The 23,770-nt window shown below is 41.0% G+C and overlaps 1 protein-coding gene across 2 annotated transcripts in view; it reads right to left on the bottom strand.

Moving 5' to 3' along the window:
• efl1 (elongation factor like GTPase 1) overlaps nucleotides 1-23,770 on the bottom strand; it is a 150,273-nt gene that overhangs the window by 81,461 nt on the left and 45,042 nt on the right. For both annotated transcript variants that reach the window (XM_034226973.1, XM_034226974.1), the window contains exons 14-15: nucleotides 21,926-22,086; nucleotides 18,934-19,069 (exon numbers count right to left, since the gene is read on the bottom strand). In XM_034226973.1, the coding sequence (XP_034082864.1) occupies nucleotides 18,934-19,069; nucleotides 21,926-22,086 (297 nt within the window). The remainder of the gene's footprint in view (nucleotides 1-18,933; nucleotides 19,070-21,925; nucleotides 22,087-23,770) is intronic.

Below are 23,770 nucleotides of genomic sequence, written 5' to 3'. Positions count from 1 at the left end.
CAGCGGGGATCAGCTGTTGAACTGCTGTTGTCTTTTGCTCCGGTGATTGGCAAATCTGGGTGATGCCTTCTGATGTGATTTAGCATGTTTGGCGTGTGTGTCCATTAGCATACCGCACTGCTATCGAACAACGCCGACACACCGTCCTCGTCCGATCCACCACTCGCACACTTCATCGTTATTGTAGTCCACAGGGAACCCGAAATGTTCCCACACAGCTGATTTAAAAGAAGCAGGTGGGTTCTAACTCCTGTGTGTTATCTGAAATCGCCATACTAACTTTTCTTCTTCTTGTATTTTGTTCGTTTTGTTGTTGTGTTTCTTCTTGTTCTTCATGTTGTTTAACCTGTTAAACCCCGAGCCTGTTTTTCAGGTTTCAGGCTCGAAAATGACATTCCCAGAACAAAGGACCATATCTTCCCTTCTAAAAGGGTTACATTAATAATCTTTTTTCTCAAAGTAATGATAAACCTGTGAGTTGGATGTAGAAAAGTCAGATTCAATATAGATGTTTTTTATTTTAAAGAAAATTCAGATTGAACATGGTAAAAAACTGTAAATTATAGTGTCCGTCCAAAAAATATTTTGTACTTATAGTGAAAACTAACCTTGGATGATGGGTTAGTAGACTAAAAGCTTTAGGAATCCAAAGTACAACATATAATAAGTACCCTGTATCAAGATTGATGCAAAACAAGTGATATTTGACCTTTTTAGACAGATTTAGCACAAAAAAACCTCTTCTGGGGCCATTTGGGTGGATTTTCCATATCTCTGGCCCCCCTTGCTCGATTTTGACATGTGACATCTCTTTCTGACAGTCAGAGCCAATGGAATCGAGGGGAACTCCCACATAGTCCTTATTTGGTCATGTGTATGTGTGAGACTGCTGCATCGCCGAGACCGGAAGCAGCAACTAGCTGTGGTGGCTACCATTAGCAGCTAGCATTTACTCTCCGATATTTACATAAAAATGGAATTATGGATTATAAATTCAATCAGTTTTTTATACATGGACGTTAAGAACCTATGGATTAACAGATTCAGCCGCATTTTTTCTCATTTTAATGCCATTGAACACGTACTTTGATCAGATTGACAGCTACTTGTGAGACGATCTCCCTAGAAGCTTCGTAAAGGTACGTGTTGTGATGACTGTATTTGCTTCCCCTGTCGCGAGTCCGGATCACTCAGTGATGATACTATATACCTACATAATCTATGGAGTCTCAGCTTTAATCGGATATATTGTATGTGCAGCTATGATAAGTAATAAGGGTACTTTTATCTTGAGTTCTGTGCCAATGTCCGTTAGCATTTTTCGCTCAGGGGTAATTTAGATGCTTCTTGTGAGACTTGTGTTTTGTTTTGGTAAACAAGGTTTGTATCGGCAGTTAGCTGAGATTATTTCCGTTAATCTGGTATAACACATTAATAGGTTCTTAAATATTAAGATCCTCTGAGACACAGTATCGTGAAAAAAAGACCCAGGGTCCCCGCCGGCGGGGACCTTCGGGCTTAACAGGTTAAGGGCGGCTGGCAAACAGCTTTTAGGCGCAATACCGCCCCCTGGATTATATATAGTGTAATGGATACTGCCCTGAATGACAGACTTTTTTCCCGCTCGAAAAAAAAAAGGCGTATTCGTCGTGTGACTGCATGTGCCGAACCGTGACGTCCGAACCGTGACGGTACGGGACGAATACCGTTACACCCCTACTTTCAGAGCATGTATTCAGTATTCAGGCACTAATTACATGTACAAAGTAACCCAATCCTGAACACACCTTTAGAGTTATCACACTTAGCTATTTTATCCACCTCTGAATCTACCCAAACTAGTTATAAATATTTGTATTCTTCACTGTCGGATCACTCATTACTTGAGACGGATACGGACTGCTTGTCAGGGGAGAGAGAGGGAGAGAGAGGGAGAGGAAAAGAGAGCGCTCCGTTCCGTGTCAACGGAACACTTTTTGCAAACTGCAAATCGCGGATCTCTGGGTGAAATAATAAATAATTCCTTACATTTATTATAGCGCTTTTCCAGATGCTCAAAGCGCTTTACAAATACACATTACACATATCATACATGCAATGGTCATGTACTGTGGACAATACCCACAGGAGCAAGTTCAGGTGAAGTGTCTTGCCCAAGGACACAACGGCTTTACAGACGCAGCAGCGGCAGGTTTCACCCCTTGATCTGATGATCATTGCACAGCGCACTGCGCAACACCGTCCATCTTCACGCCTCGAAGTCATTGAGGCGCTTTTACAAGTACACATTGATATCATACATGTACTGTGGACATTACCCACAGGAGCAAATCCGGGTGAAGTGTCTTGCCCAAGGACACAACGGCCTGACGCAGTGGCGGCAGGAGCGGGTTTCGAACTGGAGTTCCCCAGCACCCCCCTTGATCTGATGATCAGATGCACAGACCACGTTATTTTTTTGTTTTCTTTAGTTAATGTTTTTTTTTATGTATGCGAACTACGGGTGCCGCAGATGTTATGACGGAACGCGAGAAAGAAAAAAAAAAACATCGTCGACTGCCATCGGTGAATGTCCCCTCATTTGCCGATGTGTCTGGCCGATGTGTCTGGCCGATGTATCGGTGCATCCCTAATAAGAACCAAACCAACAGCTACATTTAAACAAATATATCCATTCAGATTGATACATGATGACTCAGACTTGTGACTCAGACTCGAGCACAAGTAATGAGGACTCGGACTCAACTAGGACTCTTCTTGGGTGACTCGAACTTGGACTCTGACTCGATGAGTGGGGACTTGAGAGTGACTCGGACTCGAGAAATGGTGACTTGACTACAACACTGCTGTGGTACTCCCACACTAAACACTATTATAGCCCTTTGTTGAATCATAAGGGTCTAAAAGTTGGGAAATGGACTAAAAGCTAGATCCAGAATTATCCATTCATTTGATTGGGCCGCTGCCATTAAGCAAAACGCGAGTGTGGATGCCCTATTAGCATGTGGCTTCCTGGGCCACTGAGCAACTTTCATAGGAATGAGCGGGGTCTCACCTCCAACGCTGTATCCTGGTCTCTTTATACTTCCAAGGCACGAGTGTCTTGTACCAGTAGTGTAACCACGGTGTAATCAACGCCATGCTGTACCCAGGTGGCTACCATCACTCAAAACAAACAAAGTAATTACACTGACAAACTCCTGATTCTCAGACCAACATTTTGAACTGCCTATGCAGCTAGAGTAACAAAAGCTAATGTATTAAGGAACTGGATCAGATGATTTATTGCACAATGCACTCATGAAAGAGCAATGACCAATGCGTAAAGACAACAATCAGTCAACCAGGGACAGACTCTTGCTGTTCATAGAGCTGCGGTCCAGGGAAAACACATGTTATCAGATCTCTGGATAAAGACGCTGACTGCTAACTGCTTTAACATGTGTGTGTACTGGCGCTGGAGAAGCTTCCCGTTTTCCTTGTGAACCATACATTTTTCTTCCTAATGCTACAATACCTGTGTTTTCCACTTACGCAGTACTATCAGACTCTCTGCTATAATACTTAAAGGAATCAGAGCCATGGCTATTTTAGGCACAACAAAAGTAACTCCGCAGGGATCTTAGTCTACTCGTTTCACAGCCAGACTAAATACTTCTTCTTCAGTCCTGGTAAGATAGATGTATGACCTTTATAGAAACACTGGGTGTATGACTCACAAGATGTATTCATTAAAGAGGAGGCTGAAATGGCAGGGTAACTGTTAACACTGTAATATGTTAAAAGGGTCTGCTCACCAAAATCAAACACATATTTCCATCTCTAGTGGCAACTTTAAAGTTGAAGACGCATTGATTAAAAGGACGTGCCATACATTGGCCATACAATCAGAAATAAAACAAACAGAATCACATGGAGCTGCCAGCTTCACTCCAATCATTAAAGACCTTTTCCCTTCCCAGACTCACCTAGCTACCACCTCATGGTGCCGCAGTGTAAACTCTACTGATACAAAGCTTTCAAAGCAAACAAACAAACAATAGTACAAGATTTCTCTATCACTGCAGACATACACACTTTTCTGAAGGCGCACAGAGGTGGGAAGTACCTCAGTACATTTACTTAAGTACAGTACTTAAGTACAATTTTGAGATGTATGTACTTTACTTGAGTATTTCCATTTTATGTTACTTTGTTCTTCTTCCACTACAGTTCAGAGGTAAATCTAGTACTTCTACTCCTCTACAGTTCAGAGGTAAATGGTGTACTTTTACTCCTCTACATGTATTTAATACCTTTAGTTACTTCACAGATGTGGATGAATGATGTGAAATCTAATCAAGTGTTAAATCAGACTTTAGTTCCACCTGGAGCTTCCACCAGCTCTCTAGTATTCATGTTGGTTACGCCCCGTCTACACTACAGGCATAACAAAATCTTGAAGCTGGTCGTGTCTGAGGCTTGGCGATTTCTCGCGCCCAAGGCGACTAACAATCAATCACATGAATCTCCCGCCCCCGACATACATCTGCTATCTTCTCAGTTGTTTAACAGATCTAGATGTAAATACCTAGAATGAAAAGCTGAAATACTGACCTTTTGTCTCATATTCCAATAGCTTTGGAGGGGTCTGTATTATTCTAAAATGGACCAATCTGCACAATGACTACTTTTACTTTTGGTACTTTAAGTATATTTTGATGCTGATACTTTTTGAATGCAGGAAGTTAACTTGTAACAGAGTATTCCTACCAGAGTTCCCGTTAGCCGGTAATTACCGGACTACGACCGGTAAAATATGCTGAAGACCGGCAAATCTAAATCTCTCCGGTCAAAGTGTCCGTTCAAAATAATTTCCGTTTAGCGCAATACCACATCAGTTGCGCAACTTGCGCCATTTATGTGACAGACAAAAGAGTATGTGACAGACAAGCAGAGTATGTGACAGACAAGAATAGTCAATTCTAATGTCTAACACGTAATGTGGAGAAAGAGATGTCCTGTATGGGTTGATCTGTTGGTAATGCCTCGGGGTTCCGGTGGGCATGTAAACAAATGCTGCGCTATACTTTGTGGCCTCACCCGGTTGCATAGCGACACTTATTGTTTAGGTGTCTTTTAATAAGCAGGTAGTCCTATCATTAGCTAGAACTAGCTGGATCTGATCGATATGGACATAAACGCGAGTGAAGTCTAATCTGACGGGAGAGAGAGATCAGCTGCTGCTGACGAGTCGACACGCAGCTCTGGATGATCAGCGGTGAGCGGACAAAACACACACTTCAGGTTAGAATATCACACGTAGCTATTTTAATGACCTCTCAAACTACCGTAACTAGTTATAGATAAGTTTAGTTTTACTGTCGGGTCACACATTACTGATCCGCGAGCTGCATGATACTGACGGGCTGTCAGGAGAGGGAGAGAGCTCCGTTTATTATTCCCGTGTTATTATAAGTTACTGTTCACTTTTGAATAATGTAGTTAATCTACTATAATTAGTTTAATATTGAATCATTTCAATTTGTTTTAAAGCTCAATAAATAACAAAGACCTTTGACCGGCACTTTTCTCATTTTGTCCGGAAGATTTAAACTTTAACGGACATGTTGACCGGCGAAGAAATATTCTAACGGGAACTCTGATTCCTATACTCTGGTACTTCTACTTTTACTCAAGTACAAGATCTGAGTATATCCCCTCTGTTTGCACATGATTGCCTTCAATGCCATTCATTATTGTCCTTTTTTACCCCTCTACCCTATACCCAACAGTGTCTGCTGATTAACTGCTTACAGCACAGTCAGAATAAAATCAATTAAATCTGCCTAACAAATGATACATGCATTTTGTGGCCAAAGCAGCGGTGGACAGGAACTAGCAGGCTAAGAACTGCAGCTTGGCTTCATTTCATTTCATTTCATTTCAAACCTTTATTTAACCAGATTGGTCCCATTGAGATCATAGATCTCTTTTTCAAGGGAGACCTGCAGCATATAGGTTCCACATGAAACATAAAACAATAAAATACATCATACATTATATTTACAGGATACATTTACATAGTTATAGACATTTACAAGTGCCCATAGTATCAACAAGCATTTCATTTAGCCTAGCTTTAAAAACATGCAGAGGAATGAGATTGCTCAGTTTCAATTCTTGCTGAAGACTGTTCCAAGCAAATGGAGCTGCGCACATAAAAGCTGTCTTACCTAAGACAGTCCTTGCTCTTGGCACATCTAACAATACTACATCATGCAATCTCAGACAATAGCTGCTTGCAACTCTCTGTGTTATCAGAGAGCAGATATAATACGGGAGTTTCATGTCTGTTGTTTGAAGAATTTCATAAAACTGTCGAGGTTTGGGATACTCTAGTCAAGAAAGTGAATATCCAGCAGAGTTGGAAAGTGTGCAGCGTAGCCATCAGTGAGTTTAAACAGATGCTGATCAAATGAGATTATTTTATTTTTACTTTTACATCTGCACTCATCACATCACCCGGCTGGGTGTCTCTGGGGAAGGGCTTCCTGTGACTGATCCAGTATGCTGTGTGCCACATATGTTCCCATTAGGAAGTGCATTAACATGCAGACACTGGGCCAAGTGCATTTCTACTATTCTCATAATAAAATAAAGATAACTGAAAAACTGTGTGTATTACACTGTACAAACACAGAGCAATTTCTAAGAAAGGCAACACATGAACATCGTATTTAAAACTGAACAGCATCTCTGCTATGAAATCCAAATTGAACAGCTTAGAGGTGAGAGAGGCGAGGGAGTCAGGAGAATCAGATAACTCACTGCCGCTAACACAGAGAATCTCTGTTCAGTGTTAAAAAGAAAGGCTCCAGTTTGCCTTGTGCTTGTACTGGTAGGAACATTTGGGTGAGGCTGTTAAATGTGAGCTACAGATGGAGCGCTCCATTTCAGACGCCTACCCGTGCGGGTCCGTGATCGGCACGGGGTGGGCCCCTGCTGAAAAGGAAAACCCCCCCGCAGGACTTGAAACGCCCCCTTGATAAATACATTTAATTATAATGAAACCAGCTGCAATGGATAATGGATCCACCAGGGGGAGCCGTGATTAAAAAGCTGCCACACTGGAACTCATGTGAAATAAACAGCTGATCTACAGGTATCTGATATAGCGGATATTTGTTAAGATCCATATGTCACGGATAGGATCATATTCTGTGCTAAATAAGAGACATGTAATCATTTACTAAACATCCCCATGTTTTTATTTAACAAAATAATGTTTAATTCACGTTGGCGTAAGTACAAAACCATCGCTATGTTTTTAGATCAGGAAATGCATCCAGGCTCAAACAAACGATTTTCAATCATCATCCTCACGATCATTTAATGTATCATATATTCGCGAGTTGAAATGAATGCACTAAATTTAATCCACGTGAGTTTACAACAACACAAATAATCGCTTTGTTTTTATATCACATCCGACCGGAGGAAAATGCAGCACGGGTCTCACTACCGATCATCCTAATCCCACGGGCAAACAATAATATGTACAGTGTTAATAGTTTACTGTATTATTAGTGTCTAATATTACTGGGGATTTCGGAATGGTAGCCTACTGGATTTTGATTTATTGTATTGATTTATTGTCTTTTTGCATGAAACAAAGACTGGCATATAGTTTCAAGCCAGTACTTTCGACAGAAATACACATATACATCCTGTTGAGCAGGATCTACAGCATGGGTCGGCAACAGGCGGCCCGCGGGCCATTGTTGGCCCGCCAGCAATAATATTTGGCCCGTAATTTTGAGAATCAAAAATAAAATATTATTATTTATTTTTTTTTTTTTACAACATAGGACCGACAGTCGCACATCAGGGTTTCCGTTAGCCGCTGATTGATCGGCCGCCGGTCATTATCGGCCGATATTCACTCTTAATAGTTTGATCGGTGCTCTCCATAAAGGCCGATCAGGAGAGCTGGATCTGATCGATATGGACATAAACGCGAGTGAAGTGTAACCGGACCCGAGAGAGAGATCAGATCAGCTGCTGAGTCTGATGGAGACACGCTGCTCTGCATGATCACCTGAAGCCCCGCCCACTGTTTAGCGAGCTGCAGGAGAAACTGACGGGCTGTCAGGAGAGAGAGGGAGGGAGAGAGGAAAAGAGAGCATCCGTTTCTCCCGTGTTATTATTCAAAGTTAATGTAAACTTTTGAATAATGTACTTCATCTACTACAAGTAGTTTGTTTGAATGTAATAATTATGTTGTTTGTTGTTTGTGGAATCATTTATTGAAAAATGAATCTGAACTTTTCGATCTGTAACGATTATAAACTGAAGCAATATAAAAATGAGCCCCATTAACTGAGTTTTAAACATCAGCATATCCGGTCATAGTCCGGTGATTACCTGCTAACGGAAACTCTGCTACACCATTCTTATTATTATTATTGAAACATGACCGGTAAGTTTCAAATGTGTCCGGTAAAATAAATTCTGTCCTGACATATCCGCTTACATTCATAATGTCAGCGGAGGGAGGGGAAGCGGCGCTGTGGAAGAGCAGAGTGGAGGGAGAGCTGTCATCTTCCCTTTACAAGCTTCAAACATGTATTTATCGTGTGATTTTGGAAATAAAAATGTCATATTCTGAAAGCCAATACTTTGTTTATTTAAAATCAAACAAAACACCCGATCCCCGAAAAACTATTTGTTTACGCAAATCCACGTTTATTTTGAAATGAGCCGTTGCGACTTCCGACTGATTTCGATAGAGTGGGTCACATATGGCAAATGTGTGGTTGGGGGGAACCAGGTCAATTAAAGTACTTATTTAACTATTAAATACATTGAGTTTGAGTAAAATACTTGGTTACTGATTAATTTAGGTTATAATATATTAAATTGCTAAGCAAAACATGCTGTAATTGATTTATTTTGTCCTTTGGTCTTTTTTAAAGGTTTTCAACCTGAATGAATCCTAATGTGTCCTTGAAAAGTTGAAATAAAGAAAAGGAAAAAGGATTCCAGTTGTCCCTCAAGCCTCTCAAATGTGGGCAAACACTCAAATAAATGCCAAAAACCCAGAGAACTTGACAATACTTATCAGAATAAAAGTATGTTAAATAACACTGCTACCTAGTTAATAACTTTACTCAGTGCAGGCTCGTCCATTGAGGAAAGGGAGGACCATCCTCCCTACAATTTCAGAGAAAAATGTACTTTGAAGAGAACAATAAATACACCTCAATTTAAAAGATAAGTCTGTTAAAATACAGATAATAGCCCTGGCTTTGGGACTGAAATGGGGCTAGAGAGGACGAGCCTCCCTTTGGGCTGGTCTAGCCAGAGGCTCTGGATTGGGCGCCTATATCATCAGTGAACCAATCAGCGGATCTGACTGCGCATCAGAGTGTTGATGGGGAGGGTTATCAGTGATAGAGTTTTTTCTGAACCGGGGAACAGGGGCGCTGCGCCCTCTTACCAAAATCAATTCCTTGAATTAGGCTTTGATTATGTTCTGGCCCGCCATCTTGCGGCTCAGCAAAAAATTGGCCCACGGCCAAACTTACTTGCCTACCCCTGATCTACAGTTTCCAGTATTTTCCGTTTCGTAAAATGATCAAATACGGCGAAGATATTCAAATATGTGCTTCCATTTTTCATACTTTTGAAATGTATTAACTTTATATCATCGTCTCTCCGTGTTTACTGGGTCTTTTTGCATGAAACAAAGACTGGGATATCGTTCCAAGCCAGTACTTTCGACAGAAACACACGGCAATGTTGTCCGGACTGTTGTTTTTATGCGGCACAGGTCATGTGATCTGATCACGCCGGCGTGACGGTTGACTCCAAAGGGTTAATATTAAATACATATAAGTATTTTTACAACTTGTATTTAGAAATGCTCTGTTGTAATTATTGATGCATAAATGTGTTCATCCATTCAATGTGGCATCTGCTATAATGGGGTTAATGTATGATATTACTTAATAATACAATACATTATAATAAATGATATGATAATTATATTTTAGTTTTATTCATTTCTTATTTCATAGTTTCTCATTATTATTATTTTTATCATTGCAAACAGACTAAGTTCATCAACACCCAGTTGTCTTTGTGTATTTTGTGAATGAAGCACCATCTCATAGTTAAATCCTGTAATTGAACAAATGGGGAAATTGGGCAACGCCCTCTAGCAATTTGGCAACACCCCCAGCCACTGGGATCCGCTGGGCTTTTGACTGGGACACACCCATCTGAGTCTGATCTGGAGTGCTTCATCTGTAGCCTCTCTCTGAAGGTACACCCCAAGTCTCCATCACTCCTGTCAGTCTGATTTAACAGCTATAGAGACTTTTCACAGTTTGTACATTTGTTTTCTAGCTGACAAACTCATCTCCCCTCTCTCCGAGTTTAATGTATCCATAATCAAAGTCAATGCGAGAAACAACAGATCGTCAAAAGATTAATATTTATTTTTCAAGATGTATTCTTTCAGAGTGCAGTCTTTAGTTTACTCTGTTATCTGTCTGTAGCGTCCAATCAGTGACTGACACTCAACGAGGGGGTGTGTCTGCTGTACTGATTTAACATTTGAGTCAAAGTCATTTGTAAAGGGTTAATTCTAGCAATTCTCATTTAAGGTTAAACCAAACACTATCAGCTGTTAAATGTGTGAAGCAGTTCCATCATTTATATCCAGTAATCATGTTGAGATTCCATCATCAATGAAGAGCTGTGCTCCACATCCATCTGTAGAACAGTCACTGTCACATCCTGTGTGTTACAGCCTCAGCCTTTGTTCCTCTGTGTAGAGAGGTAGAGGCCAACATGTGAAGCAGCCTTCCTCTTCCACTGATCATCACTCACGCCATCTATTGGCTGTGTGAGCGCTGCAGCACCGCATGGTTCACACAAAGACTGAGGGCAGCCAGACACGCCTACACCCAAGGTTCTAAGGTCGCAATACTTTAATATGCTATTTATGTCACTTAGTTTTGCTTAAATCGCTGCTACTTATTTTTTAGCCATGGTTGTGTACTTATCTGTCTTTTATTACTAATATGTGCTTTTGATTATTATTGCATGCCTTTTTTGCCTGCTTTGCCAATTTTTCTATAACACTGTAAATGTCCCCCACTGTGGGACTCATTTATTTTCATTTCCTCATCTAAGTTTTCTTCATATAGCTATATCTTTGCTCAAACAGACGAACAGATGTGTTGATATGAAATGTAAAGCTCTATATGTTTCAGGAGAAAAGGCAATCTAGAGCAGTCAGGATGAGAGTATGCAGACAGAGATACAGTGAAGAAAAGTGCAGTGGAGGAGAGAGGGAGGTGAGAGGAGCGTGTAGAGGACTGATGAGGTGGAGGATGTTTCTGGGCACTGGGATCCCAGCAGGCTCGGCTGGGACTGGAAACTGTGTCAAGGACGAGTGAGAGAGGCGAGGGAGTCAGGAGAATCAGATAACTCACTGCCGCTAACACAGAGTGCACAAGAATCTCTGTTCTGGTACTGATTTTTTTTTTAATCCAAAATAAATATTAAAAGAAAGTTGTATACTCTTTTAATTTAATTTAAATGAATGTAATAATCGTGAGGTATAATAATGCAGTCTTTGAATAGTTTTGTATGTATCCACGTCTCTGGATTGTGCAAGGCTTATTTTAATTATTGTTTACAACGAGTTCAATGCCGTCAAGCAGATTCTACAGGCAGGTCCAAGAGTTTAAAATGGCGCTGGCCAGTGAGACAATGGAAGTCTGCAAGCATGCAGCGAAAAAGTTATTGACCTCCCACCCCGCAGCCCCCTGATACTGTAGTGGTACTTTTTTTTTCTTCAATATATCCAGCTAAAAGTGTCTTTTGGTCGCTAGTGGACTGACAAAAGACGTATAGTTTTGAAAGCTGTGATTTACATGAACGTACGTAGGAAGATTGCAATTTATTTCCACCCAAAAAACATTTTAAAATCAATTGTGGTGTGTCTAAAGGTAGGGCTTTTCTCTAAAAGTGAATAACCAGAAAGTCATAACATGTAAGTGTTATCTATATTAGGTATTTCATAGTGCATAACAATGACAATGTCCTGGTGTCGCCATAAGGGTGCAACATTATTACATTACATTACATGTCACTTGTTAGACGCTTTTATCCAAAGCGACTTACATACTCAATACTGTGGGCAATCCCCACAGGAGAAATTTGGGGTGAAGAGTCTCAGGGACACAACGACATGCTGACTGCAGTGGGGTTTGAACCTGTGACCCCCTGATCCCAACACCAAGGCTCTATCCACTGCACCACACGCCTCCACATTATAGTGGCTTATATCTGAAACCTTTTGTTTTTAAACACGGTGGAACTAAAGACAGAACCAGAACCCAGAACTCTGAGGGTTTTACACTCAGTAGCTCTGGGTAACTGGCGTTAACTCAAGGTCTTCAACTTGAGTCCACTTCATCTCGCTGTTGTGTGTGCACCACATCAGGTCCCGCAGGAGGGATATACAGAGGAGGAGGTTGGCGGCGTCTGCATACCACTTGAAACTCCAGTTTCTCAAATTTCTCGGAATAAGGGAGATTAGGGTACAAGTTATACAAAACCAGATTTTCTGATTTTCCCTTTTCTGGTTCTAAAGGTGCCCTGAATAATATAAAGCTTCCAAATCTGGTTGCACAACCATATTACATGGTCCAAAACGAGGTGAGTCTCTTTTGTAGTTCCAATGGTCAAGTCTCATTAGGGCCCATTTTCACTAGAGCCTTTTTCTGAGCAGCAGCGTCTTTTTGAAATGTAATCGAACATGAACAGATCGCATACCGCCGCATACAGACGTCACGGTAGAAATTGGAGAAGAAGCTGGTTTTTGACCGTGTCTTTCAGACATAAAAAAGCCTGGTTTTTGTATCTGATCGGCTGGTGGACCCAGCATTGTCTGCCGGTGGTATTGTTATTTAATCTGTACGCAGTTGCCCTCCACAGTCTATGGCTGTCAGACTCAACAGTAAAGCTCATTCAAACAAAGTGTGAGAGCTAGCATCTTCCAATGTCAAACAAATATATCGAGCACAAACCGATAAAAACATCCAAAGGAGCAAAGCTGGTCTGTCATACACCAGCAGTGATATGCTGTCAGACAAATGATTGGAGCATTATTTTGATAAAATGCTGGGAGCAGGCAGTCCTTAGCACACTGCCAGCAACATTTCTCCCAGAAAAAGGCATTATGTGGCCCTTAGCCGTTATTGAACAGGTTAAATACAATACAGGGATGTTGACAGAGTAGTTGTTTCCCACCTACTAACAGTTGTTATGCTATGCTAAACACATCTTGATTTGACAGTATCTTTGCTCTTACTAAAATTCATACAGACCATCAACACTGACTCTGGGTTGAGGAGATTTCCAGCATCACTGGAAAAGTAAATACATATTTCACAGCACAGACATAATTCATTTCAAATCATCTGACCATGAGTGAAACAGAAAAACAAATCCAAAATGCTGGTTGAAAACGGAAAAAGAAATGTTATGCAACCAGGCACAGATCCCCAAAAATAAACATTCACTCCACCTGACTGTACTCCCAAACAGAAGAATCAACCGAATAAATAAGAGATGTTCTCCTGTCTGAGAGTTCATTATTCATGATGTGATGCGCTGCACTGAGCTGAACTCCGCTGCTCTGTGTGGTTAGCATCAGTAAAATCATTCAGTCGCTGTGTTCTGCTAAAGATCTGGGACGCTCAGTCACCGCTGGCACACAGAGAGGCCTAATGCAGAACAAATGTTTTCATAAAGTCGCCCAGTGTTGAATCAGCATCATTCATTCTGCTCAGACTGCCTTTTCCTTTTTTCCACCCAGAGGATGGACTCGGATGACTCGGCTGTGGCTGCGTCTCTGCAGACAGCTGCTTTACATTAAGCCTGATGAGCCTGAGAATGTGATGTAGCCCACGTCTTTAACCCCTGTGACAAGCTGCTGGACTCGGTGAGCTCTCCATCAAACAGCATGCGGCCGCCGTGTGCTCGGCCTCAGCTGCAGTCACAGATAAACCCAGCGCTGGCTGCCACTCACTGTGCTGCTAATGGAAAACACTGAAGAGAATTAAACAAAGGCCTTTTGTTAAAGTCTCCATGGCTGTGAGTGTATCAGCTCTAATATATACCATTCCTCCTTTTACGGGGAAATATTCAACCAAAAGATTCAAGGTTGTCTGTTTTTTCATTAAAGATGCATTAAGTGGTAAAGATGTTTAAACTGAAAGATAAGAGTGAAAACAATTCAGTCCAACAAGTCTGGTCTAGAAACTCTTAAAATGTAAAGGTGTTTCTTACTGCTCTGCTGCCTTCTCTAGTGCAGTTTGAGATCTATAAACACACTGCCACTGTATGGCAACGTATGTGGACACCTAAACAACACACCCCTGTATGAGTATGAGTTGAAAATGGCTCTATTCTGTGAGGATGTCAGCCTTTGCAGACCATGTACATGCACTAACAACCATAGAACCCAATACAGGAGAGGGAACACCACTAGAAGAACAATAGGGCCTCTTCAAACCGTCCATTAAGCCACAGTACAGAGAGTGATCAGGTCTGCCACACAGTCAGTGTTCTGGTTTATCCAAGAGGTGTCTAATACATAAAACAGAAAATGGCCTTCCCCAAAGCAACAAATATTCACCGACAATACAAATTCTAAGATTTAAATCAGATTAAACTCAAACTAAAAAGTAACCTCTGATACATACAACTGTAATTTAAGGTGCATTCATGACAAGTATATTAAACAAATTGTATTAAATTGCCTTCATTAAAGGTGGGTGCCAAAATGAACATTAAAGACCACAATGCAGGCCACAATTGACCCCCGATGTTCCCACTTGGAGAGGGAAGGCCTCCGCTGCATAGGGGAGTTATACATTCATAGCCTGTTTGCCAGTTTTGACCAACTACAGGTTGCCTTTGATTTAAAAGGATCCGATTTTTTTAGATACTTTCAACTAAGGGATTTTGTTAAGACCCACTCTCCACAATTCCCCCAATCCCTGCCTCCCAGTGGAGTGGATCTTGTACTTAAAGCAAGAACTTTATGTAGGCGCCATGTCTCTGATCTTTTTTCTCCGATTGATGAATCTGCCATTAACGAGATTAGAACTAATTGGGAAAAGGAACTACAGACCACCTTCTCTGATGACTTTTGGAAGAAGGCCCTGAGAGCCGTTAACTCATCCTCCAGTTGCGCTAGACTCAGCCTAATACAGTTTAAAGTTCTCCATAGACTACATTATAGCAAGGCTAAGCTCTCCAGGATTTATCCAGATAGATTGGATGACCGGTGTGATAGATGCTCCCAGGCCCCCTGCGACCTGACTCACATGTTCTGGTCGTGCCCTAAATTATCTAGCTTCTGGCAATCTTTCTTCGATTGTATTTCTGAAATTGTAGGTCTAAACATCTCTCCATCCCCTCATGTAGCTATTTTCGGTAGGCCCCCAGATGGAATCAACATTACAAACACTCAAACCAATGTCATTGCCTTTACCTCCTTGATTGCTCGTAGGAAAATCCTTCTTTTGTGGAAATCTCCTTTACCTCCCTCTTTTAAAATGTGGCTACGATTACTCCCCAGTCCACCACACATGCAGCCCGTGTGACATCCCTTGATATATGTGTTAGTGTGTGTGTGTGTGTGTGTGTGTGTGTGTAGGTGTGTAGTGTGTGTGTGTATGTGTGTGTGTGTGTATGTGTGTATGTGTGTATGTGTGTGTGTGTGTGTGTGTATGTGTGTGTGTGTGTGTGTGTGTGTGTGTGTGTGTGTGTGTGTGTGTATGTGTGTGTGTGTGTGTGTGTGTGTGTGTGTGTGTGTGTGTGTGTGTGGTGTGTGTGTGTGTGTGTGTGTGTGTGTGTGTGTGTGTGTGTGTGTGTGTGTGTGTGTGTGTGTGTGTGTGTGTGTGTGTGTGTGTGTGGTGTGTGTGTGTGTGTGTGTGTGTGTGTGTGTGTGTGTGTGCGTGTGTGTATATATAATTTGGTATGTAATTGATGTACTGCTCCGGGAGACGGGCCGGTGGGATGGGTTGGGATGGGGCTGGATTGAGGGAAAGTGGGTAAGGGTTCTTTTGTAAAAAAATATGAAAATGACGTATTTGCTGTAATGCGCTGTTACACTTTTTTCATGTGAATACAAATATTTTGGAAAAAAAGAGCACAATGTAGTAGCATAAAGATCTCCCTTCACTGAATTTAAAGGACCAAGCCAAAACCAAAACAGACCCCACCCCAAACTATACTTGAATCCACGCTGACTGTTTCCAAAATAAAGAAGAGGAACAAAGTCTTGAGTATTCATCAACAGTATGTCTCTCAAGCGAGCTGAAAAACTCTCAATGCTCATAAAAGAGAAGATTAATCAGACGCAGCATGCTGTGATCGTTTATGAGAAATCAACATGAACATGAGAGCTGGAGGCTTCTCAGCAGGAAGAATATGATCTGATGTGGAGAAGCTTTTAGAGACTGCGTCTGTTCATGTGAGCAGAGGAGAGAGATACGACTTCACTCAGGGCACCAGCAGGCGCACAGTAAAGGGCTCATAGAAACACTTCGAGGTTTGTGTAACAAAGATAGGAGAGCTTTATATGCAATTAAAAGCAACGCCTGATAAACATACCCCCCAAAAACTGTCTGAAAATATTTTTAAGTTCTCTGATCACACTGATAATTAATGACATCACGGCTTGTCCAACCTATGCTCGGTGAAACCTGGAACTCACCTTGAGTCTAGAATGAATGAATGATAGATGGTTGTCTGACAGAGAGCATGATGGGAGATCCTCATTTACAGAGACTGTTGTTTCAAACAGCTGGCGGTAAACGGAGGAGGGAGGGCGGTACAATCCAGAGCATACGGAGGAACAGCTGCCTTCCTTTGTCTGTGTGTGTGTGTGTGATCTGGTATTCATTTAAAAACATCCCCAGTAGAGGGGCCTCACTCCCACGACAGTGTGTGCAGTGCAGATTCACATACATGTGCCGTCATGTTTCCCACATCAAATGAGGAGGTGTGTGTACTCTTGTGAGGGGTGTGTGGTGTGGGTAGTTCTCTCCCTTTCCAATTACTTGCTCCAGCCGTCAGATAATAATGGGGGTCTAACCAAGGCCTGGAGGGGTTCACACACACACGGTGAATGTGCAGCTTGATTATATTTCACATCATTAATCCAAATCTGTAAAGTAACTAAAGGTATTAAATACATGTAGTGGAGTTAAAGTACATGATTTACCTCTGAATTGTAGTGGGTAGAAGTACAAAGTAACCTAAAGTGGAAATACTCTAGTAAAGTAAAAGTATCTCAAAATTGTAGTCCAGTACAGCACTTGAGTAAATGTACTTAGTTTCTGTACACCTCTGCTCGGAGACTATGACTATCTGTTCGAAATGTAATTCCACTCATGAAGAAACAGGAAAAAGGGTTGAGGGGATCCTCTGCACTAAAGTTAAAGCTAAGGCATCCAATCATTACTGACCATAGCACAGTTCGAAGCACATCACAGGCATCCTTTAAATCTGATTTCCCACACACCATATTAATATGGCTGTAACAATCCATCCATCTGGATTCATATCTTAATTCAATAATACCATCACTGCAAAATCCAAACTGATACATATCGCAGTCAGCGAGAAATGCTAGTACCATCCAATCAAATATCAAAGATTTCTTGTTACTGGCAAATATCTTATTGTTGTCCAAAGAATCAATACAATGTTGTATCATGAAAGAAACCTGAGATTTTCCTCCCGAGAGGTTAGGTTTGTTTTATACATTTTCCTGGTTCCAATATGATGAGAACATGACTTATACAGGACGTTATTTAGATTTTGAGCGTGAAACTGTTTTTATATCAGTCAACATTCAACAAAATATCATTACACAGTTCATAAAGTATACCCTTAGCGTTGCATAGCAAATCAGTGGTACTGAAAGTCACAAAGCCTGACCATGTTGGATCCGAGGCTCAGAACTGTGAAGGCCCCTCCACACATCACTTCAGGCCCCTCTGTGAGCCCAGGAGAGATATTTGATGCCCACTTATTGACAACTTGTTCCTTTTGTGAATTCCGCTCCAGTCCCATAGCGACTGATGACAATATCAATATCCTAATGCACGTCTCCTTCATAATTCAGACGTTCTCTCAGTGTGAGCAGCACTCTGCTCTAAGTGCTCAGGAACATTTATGTGAGGTCAGATCAATAGTTCACAAAGTAACAATCAGCACATGCCACATTCTACAGACTGTGTACTGTACAGGCAAACACACACCAGAGTTAACCTGTATGCGTTTTTGAGACTGATGCCAAAATGTAGAAAGCTTTGAACCAGATATGTCCTGTAGTTCATTACTCACCCCATACACATTCAACTTTAAAAAGAAGAGATTCAAACTCACACTATTGATTCATGTGACGTGTTGTTTCTCAATTACTTGAATAATTGTCTTGTTAAATGTAAAAAAAAAGTGAAATATGCTCATTATACTCCCCAAAGCTAAGGTTGAAACTTCAGAGGTTTTGTACAAACAACCAATAGTCAAAAATCCAATGACACCCAGAATATTATTATGCAGAATGTCAATCTGGAACCAATACATGTATGGCCTATTTGGGGAGTCAACAAAAAATGAAATTGATAAACGATTAGGTATCTGTAAAATGTTTTAAAATGTAACCAGTTTCTTAATATTTTCACAGCAGAAATATAGGTTTCTATTATCTCATTGCCACAAAAACATAACAAAAGGTTTGGGTTCGATGCATGTGCCTCCATCGTGCTCACATGCTCCAGAACTCTGGTTGGGTGAGACTAGGAACAGCCACTGAAGTGCAGTAAGCAGAAAGCAGAAACAGACTCCTACCCAGCACGTTCCCGGCAGGCACCTGCTGCAGCTCCTCCAGGTCTCGGCCCATCAGCAGGTACAGGCTCTCCATGGAGCAGCAGCTCATGTGAGGGACCTCAGGAACACAGTCTGAGGCCATGCAGCCCCCCGGCAGCTGGAGGAGAGAGAAAAGTGCTCATGAGGATTTACACATGTGTGATACTGTGCACCCTTATTTTAAGCCTTTATTTGTTCACATTTTAGCAAATTGGCACCGTTAAATGTGACAAATGAGCAAATAAGCAGATCCTGTCTGAGTCACGACTCCAAACCATTTCTCTAAATACAGAATATTCAAGTCTTTGTCTCTTTATACATATCGATACTAAGTTTCCTTTTTTTACATTTGTCTTTTAGGATCGGGTTGGTATTTTTTGTTGATTAAACTGCTATTTATTTTCTGACTCAATAAAGTCAAGTGAGGAGTTTTCTGACTTGCCCCATGACTTGATTTCCCCTGTGGAAGAGCTCTGACTCTGTGACATTGTCATTAAAGCTCCTGTTTAAAAAGAAATGTAAAGCCAGTCAGAACAACAAACTGACCAGGGGCCTCATTTATAAAGATTTGCGTAGGATTGACGTGGGAAGGTTGCTTACGTAGGACAAAGCAAATAAATACGCAGACATTTTCCGATTCATAAAAGACCGCGTACCGGCACAGGACTTGCGTACGGCACATCCTTCGCCGGTTTCCCTTTATAAATCACAATCAACTCGAAATGCGGCGCAGCTTTTGCGGGCTTCACGTAACACCCATATTTGCCTATAAATAGTCAAAGAAACGCCCATTAATTCATTCATTCTGACTGACAGCATGAAGAAGATCGCAGAAAATGACGACAGAACAGCTAAAAAAGACATCTCACACCGTGTCAGAATTTGGTTCTTTTGGGGAGGTGGAGATAAATCATATTGTTTGGTGGATGCCGTTTGAACCAGAGTAGCAGCATGGAGGTCGGATCGTCACCAAAATAAATAAATAAGTGGTCCGAAAAAGGTTAATGACAAAATAGCCTTCCTCAGGCAGTGTGTTTGTGCCGGGGACAGGAGACCCCCCTTGATGAGAAACTGTAAGACGTGATCGGGGAATCCCTCCGGAGTGGAGTCATGACGACTGGATCTGAATTATTTGTTTGTATTTGGTGGTTTGTGTTCCAGCTGTCAATCAGCAACTATATATCCATAATCTACCAGTTAAAGGAAATACAACTAATGTGTTGTGTTATATTAGCTGTACAATTGACCACATATGGTGTTCTTAGTTTCCATACCTCCTGTGTTTTATGAGCGACTTATCAAGTCTTAGCAAACGTCATAAAACCCGATTAAACATGATAGTATATAAAACCATGCTCGTATCTACAACCTATAAAAATGCAAAACGGCGTCAGTTTAGACGTAATTCTGTCCTCCTGCTTACCGCATCATTTATGAGAATACATTTCTTAACAAGAGAACATCATCGAGGGGTGATCAATAACATTTCCGTATTTATTTATTTCTCCAAGTTGTGTTTTTGTGTGCACTGAGGAGTCTCAAACAGGCGTTTATTAAATCATTTTAAGATTGGCTTTAATCAATGTTTGAAAATGAATTCTTCATATATGATAAATGAGAGGTAACATTTTATTGATGGTATTATTTCCACATATTTCTCTCCATTCTTCCTTCTGCCAACGGTGTCGCAGTTTCTCGTCTCTCCCGTTTTTGTACTTAGTGCGTACGCATGGGTTAGAGTTTGCGTGGAGGGCCGCACGTTTTCCCGTCAAGTTTGTTTTTTATAAAATCGCAAACATTGCGTAGAAACTGGCGTACGTCCTCTTTTGAGCGTATATCCCTTTATAAATGAGGCCCCAGAGCTTAAAAGCAACAGTAGGATTTGTATTTCACTTAGACGCGAGGCAAACAAACAAACCAAAGAAAATCATAGAAAACCTGACAATCTCTCCTTAAGAAGAGACACTTTGGGCAATTATTTTTTACCAGGCCTCATAACTTATTCGATTTACGGTAGGGCTGGGCGGTATGACAAAAAACTCATATCACGGTATTTTTCCAAATTATAACGGTATCGCGGTATTTATTTATTTTTCAATGATCGGAAATATATTTACATTTATACGTTTTGGCCCGACAAAAAAACACCTGATCAGTGGTGGCCCTCCTGAGTTGTATGTATGTCTATGGATCCAGGGTTTGATCATCGGCCTGAAGACCCTTTTTCCACTGTATGCAGTGGGACCATGTCTTTGGCCAGATAGAATGATATTGTGTGTGCGGCCTCGTTCCATGTTTTGCTTTTCGTATCACAGGCAGTCCCTGGAGAAAATGCGTCTTCAAGCGACACTTGACCCGACTTTACTTTAGACATTTCCCCAGCGTTTCTTGTTGAAACATATACTATTTTCATACATTCTTCGTATTCCAATAAGTGCTTCCTGTTGAGGTGGTGGGATAAAGTACTTGTGTTACCTCCTCGGGCAACGATTTTAGTTCAACAAAATTTGCAATAAATGTTTGTTTGGTCTATGTCAGATTTGTTCAATCCAAAATATCTCCAAACGACAGACACAGCTCCTCTCCTCGGCACAAGTTCTTCTTGTGTGTCATGTCTCATGTTCTTCAGTGTCCATCTTTACATTCTGCTTCACATAGTACGTTACTGCTACTATGCTTTACGCTGTACCGAAGCATGCATTTCAGCGGTGCGGGTGCGAGCGCCCTTCGCCACTTGTTCTGCGCTACTTTTATTTTTCCCGCAAGTATTGTTGTATATGAAAAATTCATATCATATGATATAAAGTTCATGGTATTCGGTATGAAACGGTATACCGCCCAGCACTACTTTACGGTTAACATTAGTGTATTCAATCTAATGATTAAATGTCCAAAGATCCAAATGAATAACAGATGTTACATTATACAAACAGAAAGAGTGTGGAACATGTTCTCTAATGGTTGGTTGGTGTACCATGCTCAGGCCTTTGGCGGGGTCGTACTTCGGTCCCAGCACGAACACTCTCTGTCCTTTCTTCACCACCCCGCTGTAGATCCGTGCAAACGCCACGAAGGTCTGCTGCTCCTCTTCCTCCTGTGACTTTGAGTCCTTCAGGGTCAAACTCTCCATCTTGGCTGACAGGAAACACAGGACAAACAGGAAGTTCTTTAAGACTCCAACAATGGAAACCATCTTACTGTACAGATTCACTACTGGAGGCTGTATTTAGCGATCATTCACGTAGCGATCATTTACGTAGCATTACTTAGCGATCATTTACGTAGCGATCATTTACGTAACGATCATTTACGTAGCGTTACGTAGCGATCATTTACTTAGTGATCATTTACGTAGCGTTCATTTACTTAGCGATCATTTACTTAGCGATCATTTAATTAGCGATCATTTACTCAGCGATCATTTACGTAGCGTTACATAGCGATCATTTATTTAGCGATCATTTACGTAGCGTTACATAGCGATCATTTACTTAGCGATCATTTACGTAGCGATCATTCACGTAGCGATCATTTACGTAGCGTTACGTAGCGAAAATGTACTTAGCGATCATTTACGTAGCGTTACGTAGCGATCATTTACGTAGGGTTACGTAGCGATCATTTACGTAGCGTTACGTAGCGATCATTTACGTAGCGTTACGTAGCGATCATTTACTTAGCGATCATTTACTTAGCGATCATTTACTTAGCGATCATTTACTTAGCGATCATTTACGTAGCGTTACGTAGCGATCATTTACTTAGCGATCATTTACTTAGCGATCATTTACTTAGCGATCATTTACTTAGCGTTACGTAGCGATCATTTACTCAGGGATCATTTACGTAGCGATCATTTACGTAGCGATCATTTACGTAGCGATCATTTACGTAGGGTTACGTAGCATTACGTAGCGATCATTTACTTTGCAATCATTTACTTAGCGATCATTTACTCAGCGATCATTTACGTAGCGATAATTTACGTAGCGTTACATAGCGATCATTTACTTAAGGATCATTTACGTAGCATTACATAGCGATCATTTACTTAGCGATTATTTACGTATCGTTACGTAGCGATCATTTACTTAGCGATCATTTACTTAGCGATCATTTACTTAGCGATCATTTACTTAGCGTTACGTAGCGATCATTTACTCAGGGATCATTTACGTAGCGATCATTTACGTAGCGTTACGTAGCGATCATTTACGTAGGGTTACGTAGCATTACGTAGCGATCATTTACGTAGCGATCATTTACGTAGCGTTACATAGCGATCATTTACTTAGCGATCATTTACGTAGCGTTACGTAGCGATCATTTACTTAGCGATCATTCACGTAGCGATCATTTACGTAGCGTTACGTAGCGATCATTTACTTAGCGATCATTTACTTAGCGATCATTTACTTAGCGATCATTTACTTAGCGATCATTTAATTAGCGATCATTTACTCAGCGATCATTTACGTAGCGTTACATAGCGATCATTTATTTAGCGATCATTTACGTAGCGTTACGTAGCGATCATTTACTTAGCGATCATTTACGTAGCGTTACGTAGCGATCATTTACTTAGCGATCATTTACTTAGCGATCATTTACTTAGCATTACATAGCGATCATTTACTTAGCGATCATTTACGTAGCGATCATTTACTTAGCGATCATTCACGTAGCATCATTTACGTAGCGTTACGTAGCGATCATTTACTTAGCGATCATTTACTTAGCGATCATTTACGTAGCGTTACGTAGCGATCATTTACTTAGCGATCATTTACTTAGCGATCATTTACTTAGCAATCATTTA

The sequence above is a fragment of the Gymnodraco acuticeps genome, unplaced genomic scaffold (assembly GCF_902827175.1).
Source record: "Gymnodraco acuticeps unplaced genomic scaffold, fGymAcu1.1, whole genome shotgun sequence".
NCBI lineage: Eukaryota > Metazoa > Chordata > Actinopteri > Perciformes > Bathydraconidae > Gymnodraco > Gymnodraco acuticeps.
The sequence above is the reverse complement of the archived record's forward strand: the minus strand, read 5'-3'. Positions and strand labels throughout refer to the sequence as shown.